At 48.0% G+C, this 12,900-nt stretch overlaps 2 protein-coding genes and 3 pseudogenes across 2 annotated transcripts; 3 read left to right on the top strand and 2 right to left on the bottom strand.

The window, feature by feature from the left end:
* Positions 1 to 370: 370 nt before the first annotated feature.
* Positions 371 to 2,291, top strand: LOC149098413 (uncharacterized; annotated as a pseudogene).
* A 1,289-nt stretch (positions 2,292 to 3,580) lies between these two features.
* LOC149098412 (uncharacterized) lies at positions 3,581 to 5,168 on the top strand (annotated as a pseudogene).
* Positions 5,169 to 5,725: 557 nt separating this feature from the next.
* LOC149098411 (uncharacterized) lies at positions 5,726 to 6,830 on the top strand. Its single transcript, XM_089278591.1, has one exon. It carries the CDS (start codon positions 6,188 to 6,190, stop codon positions 6,668 to 6,670), a length of 483 nt encoding a protein of 160 aa, XP_089134717.1. The 5' UTR covers positions 5,726 to 6,187; the 3' UTR covers positions 6,671 to 6,830.
* Positions 6,831 to 8,075: 1,245 nt separating this feature from the next.
* LOC149098410 (uncharacterized) lies at positions 8,076 to 10,466 on the bottom strand. The gene is made up of 3 exons (XM_089276687.1): positions 9,479 to 10,466; positions 8,789 to 9,367; positions 8,076 to 8,143 (listed from the first exon to the last, which is right to left on the bottom strand). Exons 1-3 carry the CDS (start codon positions 10,464 to 10,466, stop codon positions 8,076 to 8,078), a joined length of 1,635 nt encoding a protein of 544 aa, XP_089132813.1.
* Positions 10,450 to 12,542, bottom strand: LOC149098409 (uncharacterized; annotated as a pseudogene).
* Positions 12,543 to 12,900: the final 358 nt, after the last annotated feature.

The following is a 12,900-nucleotide window of genomic DNA, read 5'->3' as shown; positions in this document are numbered from 1 at the left end:
AGCAAACCGGCTAAATCGCGATCAAGTTCTATCGGTCTTAACCCAGAATTTCTGATTACAAGCTGGCCAAGAGGTTGGTTTATTTCTGTTTCCAACTTATAGTTATATTTGGCGAACAGATTGTCTATTTCTCTTGCAATTCTTTCTAAACTGTAATGCCCTGGGAGTAATTTTCCAACTGACAAAGCTATATCTTTGTTTTTATCTCCCAAGGTGGCAGAACCTTCTCTTTTCAAAGTGTCCCAGCTGTTGTACAAACTGCAAGAAATGAGTTTCATGAAATCGACTCTCGGTATCGGCTTTTCAAAATAGATAGTCTCTCCTTTCTGTTGCGTGATAATAGTGAGAACAACCATTTTTATATTCAACAAATAAAATTGTGTTCAAATACAATGCCGAATGTATGGAAAAATCCCGCGCTTGTGATGGAAGCGGCAGTCGACAAGGAAAAGGCCTGGAAAAACTTTTTAAACCACTTCCCCAAAGCTGACAAAAGCCGGTTCATTTCGCAAGAAAGTATCGACGAGAAAAACCATGCAACCGCCGAGGTGATTTTCAAAGAAAGCGAAGGCTCGTTTCAAAGCGTCTTCGGCTCAGACAGAAAATATTGGAGCGCCTAAATGAAAGAAGCGCTCGGTTTTGGCGACAGCGGGGGTTTTCCGTACCAATTGTCGCCGCTTGGCTCAAAAGTTTCCTTGCCCATCCCTGCGGTACCTTTCGACGGCAAAGCGCCAAGCTTGAAAAAAATATTCAACGCCCCAATCCAAATCTACGTCACGTCTGACCAGTATATCCCAACAAAATTTCGCGAAATATTCCAAAAAACCGAACTCAAGCACACTTCTGGAACCGAAGCAAAACACTGGCTAGGAAGGCCTGACATGAAATATTGGCCGCAGCAGCTCAACTTCGCGGTTTTCTGCGCGACGCAGGGGTGCGGCGTTTCTCGCGAAATCTTAGACAGCGGGATGAATCTCCCCCCCGCAGATAAGAGCTTTCTACAAATTCCACGTGTATTTCACGGTCAGACGGATTTTGTACCAGCTTGGAGGTGTTCAGAGCATAAGCGCTTTGCCCGGAGACCCGTCGTTCAGCCAAATGAACAACCATTACGACGCCGCTTCGTACGAAAGGATATGCGCCGAGTTCGGTTTAGACTCCTCGAGCGATTTCCCCTTCACTGACAGGGACAACCACGGTCTCGGGGTATTGTACGTTTTACCTCATGGGAAAAGCCCCACAAAAACGGATTACAAGTACCCCGGGTGGAACAAGTTTAGCGACGAAGGTGGGAAAGAAATTAAGGATAACCTTATTGATTTCATACGGACGGATGCCTTTGGAGACGCACAGGCCGACTGGTTCGCCCTCAATACCGCAAACGGCTTGACCCAGGCTGGCTTGTCGAGAATCAACCAGTCAATCGAGGCTTTCGTTTACTGAACCCTGGGCGCGCAAGTCAACGTCCGCAGCAGCATTCTCGGCTCTGGCGGCCGGGCGAAAGAAGCCCAGAGCGAGTTCCTGGTGCTGATGGAAGACGCGATCCGACAGCCCGACCTGGCCGCGAGCGTGCAAAGGTACCAGCTCGCGGTGGATCAAGCGAAGGTGAGGCTCAATCTCGCTGTAGCCCCCATGGCCTGGCTCATGCCCGCGCGAATGATAATCAGCACCGCAAGCAGGGCCGGTTACAACAACAAGCTGAAACAGGCGGTCTCCGGGATGAAACTGGGGGTGAACAACGAGGTAAACCCGGACACAAAAAAAGCTGGGCTCAAACTCATGGCAGGCGGCCCGTCAAAGATTAACCCTCCCAACAGCCACCCGTCCAACCCGATACACAAAGCCGCAACAGCCGAATCAAGGAAACCAGCTTCGTCCGAAACTCAACAAGCACAGGCGCAAAAAATAGAGCCCGAGGCTCCAGATAAAACATCACAACATGAAATAAACAAAACAGCTGTCATTGTCGGTGTAGTTGGATTATCGGCGTTGCTGTTCATGGCTTGGCGGTAAAGTTAACGCTGCTTCTTAAGAAATTGTTCTAACAAAAAGGCCACCACGGCAAGAATAAGCAGCCAGGTGTGCTCGGCTAGAAACCCGACGACTTGGCCGGCGGCTTTGAAAAGAAAGCTTACGATTGCCCCGAGGAGCCCACGCAGTATGGAAGCGAATTTTTTGCCGAGCTCTTTTAGCCCATTCCCCAAAGCCTTACCGGTGGCTTTCAAACCTCTGGTGAGGACCCCGATGACAGCTCCGATTGTGGTCCCGGCAGCAATAAATATTGTCGTTAGCCTCACCCCATATTTTTTGAAGATGTCTTTAACTCTTTCCCAAACAGATTTCTCTTCAGTGGCCTCTCTCCCGATTTCTTCAAGCCGGGCATTAACTCGACGGATCTCTTTGTCACGCCAGTCCACTCTTTCTTCTGCCGCATCTTTTTCGTAAGGCGCCGCGTCTTTATCGTTCATAATCTCAAGGTCTTTTCCCTGCGCCTTTTCCAGTTCTTCTTTATCAATTTGTAGAAGTTTCATTTCTCTTTCCACGTATTCATTTCTCGCACCAAGTATTTTTTGGAACTCTTTTTCTTCTTCGTTCAGTCTTTTTGTTTCTTGATCAATAGCTGAAATCTTTTTTTCGGCTTCTTGTTTCCGTTCGAGGGTAAAATCTGTTTCTTCATTATCCAACAACTTTCCCAATTCAAACTTCCTTCTATGCTCGACTGCTTCTTTTTGTTTCTTTATCGATTTGAGAGCTTCGCTCGCTTCTTCTTTTTCTTTTTCTGCAACATCTACTGCTTGTGAATCTTCCAGCACCCGAATGTCTTCCTCCAACATTGGTCTGTCTTCTGCCGCTTGAACACTTCCTTCATATGCTCTTCTTGCCTTTTGATGTTGTGTTTCAATACTTCCCAATTCTCTTTTCAGTTTGTCAATTTCATCTTGGGAACCCTCTTCATTTTCAAGAGCTTCAATCTGTTGTTGTTTCTTTCTCATGGCTTCTCTTATTTCATCCATTTCCTTTTTATTTTTTTCTTTCTGCGAAGCCTCGTATTGCTTCTCTTTGAGCTCTTTCCGCTTTTCGTACGTAATTTCTCGAACCTTCTCGTATTTGGAAGGCCCGAGAGCGTCTTTTATTTCTTTTGAAAGGTTTGGATTGATCTGATCTCTTCCCGTTCTCCTGTTTTTCGTAAACAGGTCATACGTCTTTTTGCCAGCTCCAAACATCTTGACTTGGAGCTTCCCCTTCGAGCTGTGTGAGCCTCAAGCTCGCTTGAGCTCATGTCCGGGTAAATATCTTTTGTGGCAACCCACGCTTGTTCACTCAGGGTCTGAGCCCCGGTGAAATAGGTTTCAGCATAAGAAGTTGCAGGCAGCCAGCTTTTTTCAGTCTGCATTGTCTTCACTGGAATTTCTTCCTTACCATGTGGCGTGGATGAATTTTTTGGGAAGAAAGGAGTCGTTTCGTTAGCATCTCCGCCTTCATCATCGTCATCGTCACCCAAACCGTATGGGTCATAAGCAGGGTTTTCAAAGCTTGTTCCTGCACCTTCCGCCGACATAGCGATATATTGCAAGCCTATTTTTTTTTCAAATTAGAAATAATCGCCGGTGTTTTATACACAATGTCAGAGGTGCCAGAGAACCTTCGCCCAAGTTACAGCGAAAAGATCGTACACGCCATGAAGGCCGAGCGCGCGGTCAAACGAATCACCTTTACCCCCTCTGAAGCCAACCCCGGCAATACGCTGTACGTTTACGTGCCCAAGCTGAACGAGAACGAGGTTCTGGTGCCAGGCTCGCTAGCGCTTGTCTTTGACATCGACCTTTCTGGAGGGCACGCCGACAACTTCCTCGTCCAGAACGTCACGCGGGCGCTCGTTGACAGGCTGGTCGTGAAGTTTGCGGCAACAACCCTGCAAGACACGGTTGGGTACGACATCTACAAAACTTTCGAAGACCTTTTCCTTTCGCAGGAAGAGCGCGACAACAGGATTCCCGAAGGGATTCAGAGCGAGGATCTATGCAAGATCCGCTCAGACGCGGGAGACAAGAAAAAATCGGGCGTCGACGCTGAAAACAAGCTGAACGAGGTGTACGGAAAAAAGTACCGGATCAGGCTGGACCATCAGATCTTAACCGACCACGGCGTTTTCTACCCCCAGGCCCTTTACAACGACCTCATGTTCGAAGTAAAACTTGCCGAAGAAAAACACGTGGTCAAAGGCTCCGACACAACCCAGCTGAAATACAAGCTGACCAACATCCAGCTCGAGTACAAAATGATCCGCAGCAAGACTCTGGCAGACGAGGCGCGGAGCATTTACTCCACGGCAAAGAGTTCCTTTACGACCACGTGATGCATGACAAACAGGTGGCCTTCAAAAAAGACATTGACCCGAGGATCAGCATCAAAGTCAACGCCCAAAGAAGATCGCTAAAAGCCCTCCTCCTCCTGTTTGTTGAGCCGTATACTGCTGGCGCCAGAGATTCAGAAAAATTCGTCTTCCCTGATCTGAAGAAAGTCAGCGTCACGGTCAACGGCTCGCCCAACATGTTTTACAACAACGGCATCGAAGGCAAGGACATGTGGGAAGAGGCCCGCAACTTGTTTGTGAAAGAAAAAAAATAAAACGGAGCACATGGATGTGACAAAGTTTTACACCGGTAATAAGTTCGGGCTTGTGATTGATCTGCGCTCCATGGTTAACCAAGAAATGCACGGCAGCGGCACGCGGATTGTGAACAGTACGGACGGGGTCCAGCTGGAAATCGAGCGGAAAACCGAAGGCTCAGGCGACGTGAATTGCCATGTGTTCGTCATCTCCGACTACCAGTTCAACCTTATGGACAGACAGCTGGAATCTGTACAGGATTGAATATGAACATGGACCCGAGAAAGATACCCTTCAACGCTCTCATCGTGGGGCCGACGAATTCAGGAAAATTGAGGTTCGTGGTGGACCAGCTCTACGGCCCTTTCCGCTTCAAGTTCGACTACATCGTGCTCATCTGCCCGACGTTCACGCACAACAAGACCTACCACCGGCTTGGCGAAAACGATCCAAGAATGGATGTGATAGTCTGCGAGCAGCACGACGTGGAAAAGTGGTTGAAGCTCGTGAGATGGGTTTCCGAGGGCACCAACACGCTCATAATCCTCGACGACTGCGCGGCCTCCACAGATGTTAAAGGGCGTATAGGCGAGCTGGTGAATCTCGCCTTTTCCGCTCGACATATGGGCATCAGCGTTTGGGCGCTGATCCAGAAGATGACCGGCATAACAGCTTCCTTCCGGGAGAACGTGGCGACGATCGTCCTCTTTTACACCCCCTTGGCCAGGACCACGAAAGCCATCTTCGAGGATTACGCCGGCGAGCTCTCCCCGGATGAGTACAAAGGTCTGGTTTCAAAGCTGAAAGAGCGAAAGTTCTCTTATCTTGTGTTCTCGCTTCGCCACCCCTACGGGGTAAAGTTATTTGAATAAAAAAATGAAAGTTGTATATAGCCTTGAACAATGGGTGAAGAGGCCGCGTTTGCAGAAGTTATGAACCTTCTTCAAACCGAGCCCGAGCCGAGTGGGCCAGCAGGTGGCATTGTTCCAACCTCCTCCGGACCTGACATTCCTGCTCTTCGTGAGCAGCTGGCCGTGTTGGTGTCTACAGGCAAAGCCAAAGAGGCCATCGGAGTGCAGCTAACCCACGAGCAGGTGAAGCACCTGAGCGACAAAGAGGTCGAGAAATACACCAAACGCTACGAGACGTACGTGGGCTTCAAGACAACAGAAAGCCTGATCGACAGCTTCATTTTTCTTGCAACCAAAGTGGTCGGAATGTCCGTCAAAATCAAAGACATCGACGCTTACCAGAAAGAGCTCAGAAACGACTACATCTTGAACAAAGAGCTCTCCAATCTGGCCGGCAACCTTGCTTTGAAGTGCGGCCGGTTTCTTGCTGCGGCCAACGCGGTGTTCATCACTACTAAACATGTTGATTTCAGTCCACAGTTGCCGGAGCAGATCCACCCTTCTCGTGATGAACACGGCTATCCGCTTGAGGGCGTTGATGAAGTACCCGGCTCAGCAACTGCAAAATAACTGGTCAGCATTCATTAACAACTGCTGAGGGCTTGCTGACAAATTGTTAACAATTAAACTTTTTTCATTTGCTTAGAATACGGTTTGTTTCAGAATGTCAACCGAACAATCCGAGAGCGCGCCTCAGGTCGAGACCCAGGCAGCGCCTGCCGCCGATATCACACAGCAAGCGACAACTCCAACTCCAACCACGCAGCGCGTAAAAAATCCAAAGCGTGTGGCTGCTGGCAAAGCGACATCTGAAAGAACGCGGCAGGCGCGGGAACAACAGAAGAAAGATGCCGAGGCTTATAGGGCTCTCGGGGAAAATAAGGCGAAAGCCGCCACAGAACCCCCTGAGCCCTCCCCGACTACAGAAGGCGAAAGCCCAAAGAGCAGCGGCCTCAGCACCAACCAATGGATTGCTATTGGCGGCATAGGCGTTTCACTGCTCGGGATTTATTACAAACGGGAAGAGCTCAAGGCTATGGCCAATGCCGCATTCGACAAAATTAAAACGCCGGAGACCGCGCCTGAGCCCGCGCGTGTTGAGCCAGAAACTGCTCGCGCGACACAGCCAAGAGGATTAAAAAAATGATTTGAACTTTTGCGTGTTATGCATATCCACGATGCCAGGGCTTAACGTTGAACAGAAAATCCTCACTTTCGCCACCACTTTTGGTGTCACGTATGCGTTGTTGGGCTTAAGCAAAAATGTTCTTCGTGCAACATTCAAATTTTTGGATGCAGCTTTTGACAATAAGGACGGAAAAGAAATAAGACGGAGAAAAACGGAAGAAGTAAAAAGAAGAACAAGAGAAATAATAAGAATAGTAGAAGCAGAAGAAGAAGAAGAAGAAGAAGCCGCCGAAAAGACAGATTAATTTTGTTTTAAACTTTTGTTCTTCACTTATATCAAACGCTATCATGTCAGACAACAAGCTTGTCAAGACCGTCATCGAGGCCGCAACGCTCACGGGATTAGCCGCGGGCATCGGCTGGGCAGCAAAAAAGGTTGTGAAAGAGAATTTCACTTCCGATCCCAGCAGCAGCTTTATGAATTACGTGAAGTTCACCGGCGTCATGGCGGTCAGCATTGCGCTCAAAAAGTACCTCGAGGACCAAAAAATCCTCCCCGACAGCGTCTGAAATTAATGATTTGAAAAAAAGACGCTGCTATATAACACTATGGCGAGCATCGCGATCATGGTCGGCGGGGCTGTGTTGAACGCCACGGCTTTTATCGGTGGCAATTATCTGGCGAGGGTGCTTGGCGGGGGCGACAAAGCTGCACTTGAAGAAAAAAAGCGCCACGACAAAGCTCTCGAAGATTATCAAGCGGCTTACGCCAAATACACGCGCGACCGCACCCATCTTCTCGACTGGATTGCGACCAACGCGCAAGTAAAGGAGCAGGCCAAGCAGAACTTCACCAACACCGACTATGCCTTCAAACTCTACAACCAGGCGCATCCTGACGAACAGATGACACCCCCCAACGAACCCCAGTTCTCAGATTTCTATCAGTCAAGCGAGCAGCAGAAAAAGGGTGAACTCATGTTCGTGGGCGCCGGCGCTCTCGCTCTGGGCTACGCAGCCTTCCGGTTCCTTTAAACTTTTTTACGCCTTACTTATATGGACGCCAAACTCGCGAAGATATACTACGGCCCCGGGGGCTATTGGAAAGGAATAGCCGCGATCAAAAAATTAGCCGAAGCCGCCAAGGTACCTGAAGAAACCGCAAAAAAGTGGCTGATCAGGCAAGCGCTCTGGCAGATATATCTCCCCGCGCCGAAGCGAATTCCTCGACGGAAATTCAACGTTCCCACACCCAACAAGGTCCACCAGGCGGACCTTCTTTTTCTTCCGCACGACAAGCTCCCTCGTGGCCGCAAAGTTTTCAAATATGCGCTGACCGTTGTCGACGTGGCCAGCCGCTACAAAGAGGCCGAACCACTGACTTCGAAAAATTCTGATGAGGTCGCCCAGGCTTTTCAAAAGATTTACAAGCGCGGGCCTCTCGAATGGCCTGAAATGCTGCAGATTGACCACGGGCGCGAATTCATGGGTGCTGTCACAAAAGAGATGGACAAGCACAAAACATATATCCGGCGCGGGCGCGTTGACATTCACCGCGACCAGGCAATCGTTGAACGTTTCAACCGCACCCTGGCTGAGCGATTGTTCGGGCACCAGTGCGCCGTGGAATGCTACTCCCTGAGGGCAAGCGGTCCACGGCCTGGGTGAAAAGACTTCCAGAAGTTGTTTCGGCTCTGAACAACGAGGTCACAAGCCTTATCGGCAAGAAACCTGCCGTCGCCATCAAAGAAAAATCTATTTATGCAAGGCCGTCGACACCTTACTCGAGGCCTCTTGGAAAAAACGAAAAAATACTCCCCTCTCTTGTCCAAGTTTGTTATCTCTACCAGCCCGGCGAGCTTGAAGGGGGCGTGAAAAGAGCCACGGATCCAATCTGATCTTTGAAAGTTTTCGGCATTGAAAGATCTTTCGCCAAAACGGATCAGCCCGTTCTCTACTATCTGCACGACGGTCCCAAGCGCGGCTTCGTGCGTGAAGAGCTGCTCGTTGTCCCTCCAAACACACAGTTACCCCCAGAGCAACTTTGAAACTTCGGCTTCCAAATCTCTAAGTTCATTATCCGTTAATGTAGGTAATATATCGAAGCTGTTGTAGCCGTAAGCTTTTGTATGGATACCATCGTCACCTATCCATCGCTTTGAATCGAACGGTGAAAGCGAAATTTTGTTTAGATGCATGCCGTAGATCTCATGTCCCTCGCTTCGAAGAATGTTCATTCTATGCCATTGCTGCTTCGCACCGAAAAACGTTTCCTTGTACTGTTCATGCCTTATTTGTTTCTTGACAACGCTCTTTTTCACGCCCTTCGCTTTTTTGATATTTTTTTCGTCCGCCTTCAAGATGGAGTACATTTTCGGTCTCAGACCAACATACTCTGCGATGGGGGTTCCTGCACATTCGTCTTTCATCTTGCCCAAGACCTTTTTGTTGGTGTTTGAGTGGAGTGGATGCTCCTTCGGGTAGTCACTCGTGTCGTAAAGGTCCATGTTGCTTTTCATGTCTTTGTAGACGTCATCCGTTTCAATCAGAATCAGAAGGCTGTCGGTGTCTGTGTACAAGAGCTCGCACTTCGAGCCGTACTGCTTTTTAAGCTCGTAAAAGAAGTCGTACATCAGGATCTTGCTGTTGTCGAGGATCGCCATCCCCGTGTAGACCGGTTTGTTGAGAAGCAGCTTGCTTTTTCGCATGTCGATCCCTACAATGTCGTTTGAAAATAAAACATGCCTTGTGTACAAAAGGCTGGCGATCAATTTCCTTATTTTGTCCGTCTCATTGCTGCGCACTATTTTTATGTCAACGCGGTTACGCAGGTTTTCCATGGTTTTGTCGAAAACAGAGTTGTTCATGAGCTGGTAAAAGTTCTTTTCAAAGTCGCTCTTTGCCTTTTTCCTGAATTCTGTGTTCATCCGGATGTACGGCTCCATCCAGCATTTTTGTTCGAACTCCAGCACCCTGTGCACACACTTCAGTTTCATGCCCTGCTTCAGATAAAACTGCAAGTTTCTGTAATGCACAACGTAGTTCTTCTTGTCATGAAGCGTTAGCAGCAGCTTCTTGCTGTCCGGGGCTTTCAGATCTAGGTCTTTCATCAACCCCTTTTGGTAGTCCGACATCCACTCCTTTTTTACGGCCTTTTTCTCCGGCGCCAGGGGATAGCTGTTGTGCTCCTCGTGAAGTTCTGGCGGGTATTCGAGATCGACCTCGAGAATGCACCCCATCTTTGCGTTTTCTTTCATACTGAGAATCTCCTCCTCTGTGGGCATGACTCTTTTCCACTTAAAACCTCTTATCGGAAAGGCGTTACACATTGCCCATCCGTAAAGGTTGTTTTCGTCGAGATACATGATGTATTTTTTTGGCTTGCTGGGGTCGTATCCCGGTACTAGCGGGTTGTTTGCCTTGGCGTATCTCTTGCTCACCATGGAGATTCCGCCCCGCATCCCCCTTTCCACGAAGAGATGCATTTCGTAGTCCGTGAAGAGCTCAAGCTCGACCCCCGTCTTTTTCAGGAGAGCGTCCCAGGAGAGGCTTGGCGACGTGTAATAATGCGCCAGATCCAACCCGTACTGCTCTTGGCATAGGTTTCGGAAGTTCTCAAAAACATCCGCCAGCAGAGCGACGTCCGTTTTCACGTAAAGATTGTGATAATCGCCCTGCGTTTTGCATCCAAAAGCCTCCCAGACGGCCTGCGCGTGCGCGTAATCTTCGTCTGTTATGTGCTCGCCGGTCAGTTTGCTATAAAACTTCTCTTTGTCCGGAAGCCTTGTCTCTGCGAATCTCTCCCATGAGTCCATGTACTCGTAAGGGTAGATCCCTTTTTTGTAAAGCAGGTCGCTGCCTTTCGAAATCGTTGATGTTATTTTCAATGACTCCTTCGGTGTCGCCCTTACAAGTGAATCAAGGCTTCCTTGCAAAAAGTTCAAGCTGTCGATGAGACGCAGGCTCCGACCGAAAATGTGATGTATTTCTCCATGTTGTTGGCGACGCATTTTACCTCTTTCTGCAGCTGCGACATCGCTTGCATCAAGTGGTGCGCGTCGTAGCCCCTCAGGTTGTGAAATACAACTGGTATTTGGTCTGTCTTGGGATTTATTCGCAACTTCTTATTGCATTCGCTGTGCGCGGCTCCGCGGTACCCGCCCGTTATGTGGCAATGGTCCTTTACTGCGTCTCTGAAGTTTTTCTGAAGTAAAGGTTTTTCACAGTACTTACAGTTTTCCTGTGATTTTGCTTCCAACTGGTCTTTTTCGTCTTCCAGTCTTTTTAACCTTTGAACGCCCCATTTCTCCTTCTTTTTCTGTGCTTCGTAAAAACATTTTTTGTGGCCTTGCCCCCAATAACTCCATTTTTCACCTTCACCTTCTTCACCCGCTTCTTCAACGTTCCAGACAGGCAAAGAATCCATAAATTCGTCTTTTATCAGAGTTTTGTTGCATATGTGGCAATCAGTTGCTTTTTTGAAATTTTCCCAGTCCTTCCACGTCATAACAATCGGTTCCGGGGTGGCCAAACTCTCTCTTATTTTCTCCTCTTCCCGCAGAACGTCACTTAAAAACTTCCCCACCGCGTTTTCGCCCCTGTAAGTGTTCGAACCTACCACTTTACCATCGCTTCTCACAACAAGGTAAGAGTAACCGCATGCCTCGTGCCTTTCGGTCTTCTCTGTGTAGCTTGTTTGCATTCTCTCACGCTCGCAGCCCTGGATTTTTCTGACAATTGCCTCAAAGTCCGGGTAAATAGCGTGGTACATCTTCATCTGGTTTTTGTAATTTTGGAAGGAAAGGATGTTTCCCCCCTCTTCCGGCATCTCAATCCTTGTCGGCCTGCCGTTCACACCGTTGCAATATTTTTTGTGTTTCACGAGCAAGTCTGCTCCTGAGAAACCGGTTAAGCACAGCATGCAATAGTGCTTTGCGTTTCTGTTCTTGCTCTGATCAAAAAGCAAAGCGCTTTCTCTTTTTACGTAACAATAGTGCTGAATTTCCCCTGACTCGATTAACATCAGGTTTATCCGCGGCACATTCGCTTCTTTTTTGCTTATCTGGTGGACAATAATACAATCGTTTTCCCAGCCAAATACGTTTATTGCGAGTTTTGGGTTTTGTGCCTCGAGCTTTTCTATCTGTTTTACCGGTGTTGGGAAATCTATGCCTACGTAGTTGATACCGTCGTTAACCGGATATTTGCTTGGTCTTTGCGGGTTCTTTCCATCTTTGGGAGGGAATAAAGCAGCTCTGATTGCCCACTTCAGGCATTCGTTGTCCTTGTTTTTCACGTTGATTATTGCCTTCTTTTTTGCCAGTTTGGCTGGAAGAGGCAAATATGTCCCTCCGCGAAGTGGCTGATAGCGTGCAACATTCACGTACGCGATCTGTATCTTTTCAACTACCCATCCTGATCCTTTCTCAGACCAGTGCTCTATTTCTCCTTTTGCGATTTCAATGAATTCATCGAATTTTTGTTTTATCTGTTCCTCATCGTTCCTTTCAAAAACGTGCGGTTTGTCTTCTTTAAAGTAGTGCTCCATGTATTGCGTTTCTTCATTTCTTTCTATTGAAAACTTTACTTGTAACCCGAAACTAACTTTAACGCTGTTTAACCTTTGGGCTTCTTGTTCAACCAAATCGGTGATCTTTTCTTTGTTTTCTCTTGCGAACGCTAAAAGATCTTTCTTGTTTGGGTTACTTTCGGATATATCCATTCTCCACACACGGAGCCATTTTTTGGAAATTGTTTTGGGATATTTGGAACCCGTCATATAAAGCGGTAAAATCTGGTTCTAACGGTTCGGGAAGATTTCTTCTTTCTTCCCTCGGTATTGGACCGTAGAACATTCGCAGAACATCGGACGAATACCTTGCGGCAGCCATGTCGGCGTATACACTGTGCATATAAATCTCCAATAGGAAAAAAATTCTGGCACATTTTTTTTATACAAGTGAAGGGTGGCACATCCGCGCATATTGATTACAGACGTTGCAGCTTCACTGGACCCGAAGGCAGGGTTCTGGCACAGCACTGATCAAGGAGGAAAACAAACACACACACACACACACATGTATAATGAGGGTTCTGGACACAAGCGAACGCAACACAGTGCAAGCGTAACGCTACTCCGAATCTGAAGATTCGGAGCAGCGTTACGCTTGCACTGTGTTGCGTGAGTGCTGTGCCAGAACCCTCATTATACATATGTGTAGTGCACACGAGAAGGTTATGTTTTTGGTC

Source organism: Orbicella faveolata, unplaced genomic scaffold, assembly GCF_042242905.1.
Source record: "Orbicella faveolata isolate gen_17 unplaced genomic scaffold, um_ofav_v1 contig_46, whole genome shotgun sequence".
Classification (NCBI taxonomy): Eukaryota; Metazoa; Cnidaria; class Anthozoa; order Scleractinia; family Merulinidae; genus Orbicella; species Orbicella faveolata.
The sequence above is the reverse complement of the archived record's forward strand: the minus strand, read 5'-3'. Positions and strand labels throughout refer to the sequence as shown.

Coding starts and splice junctions, on each gene's coding strand:
- LOC149098411 (XM_089278591.1), top strand. CDS start 6,188: ATGTCAACCGAACAATCCGAGAGCGCGCCTCAGGTCGAGACCCAGGCA.
- LOC149098410 (XM_089276687.1), bottom strand. CDS start 10,466: ATGGACTCATGGGAGAGATTCGCAGAGACAAGGCTTCCGGACAAAGAG. Junction 9,368..9,478: donor CAAAACCATGGAAAACCTGC/GTAACCGCGTTG, acceptor ACGACATTGTAG/GGATCGACATGCGAAAAAGC. Junction 8,144..8,788: donor GCGATGGATAGGTGACGATG/GTATCCATACAA, acceptor CTTTTGTGACAG/CACCCATGAATTCGCGCCCG.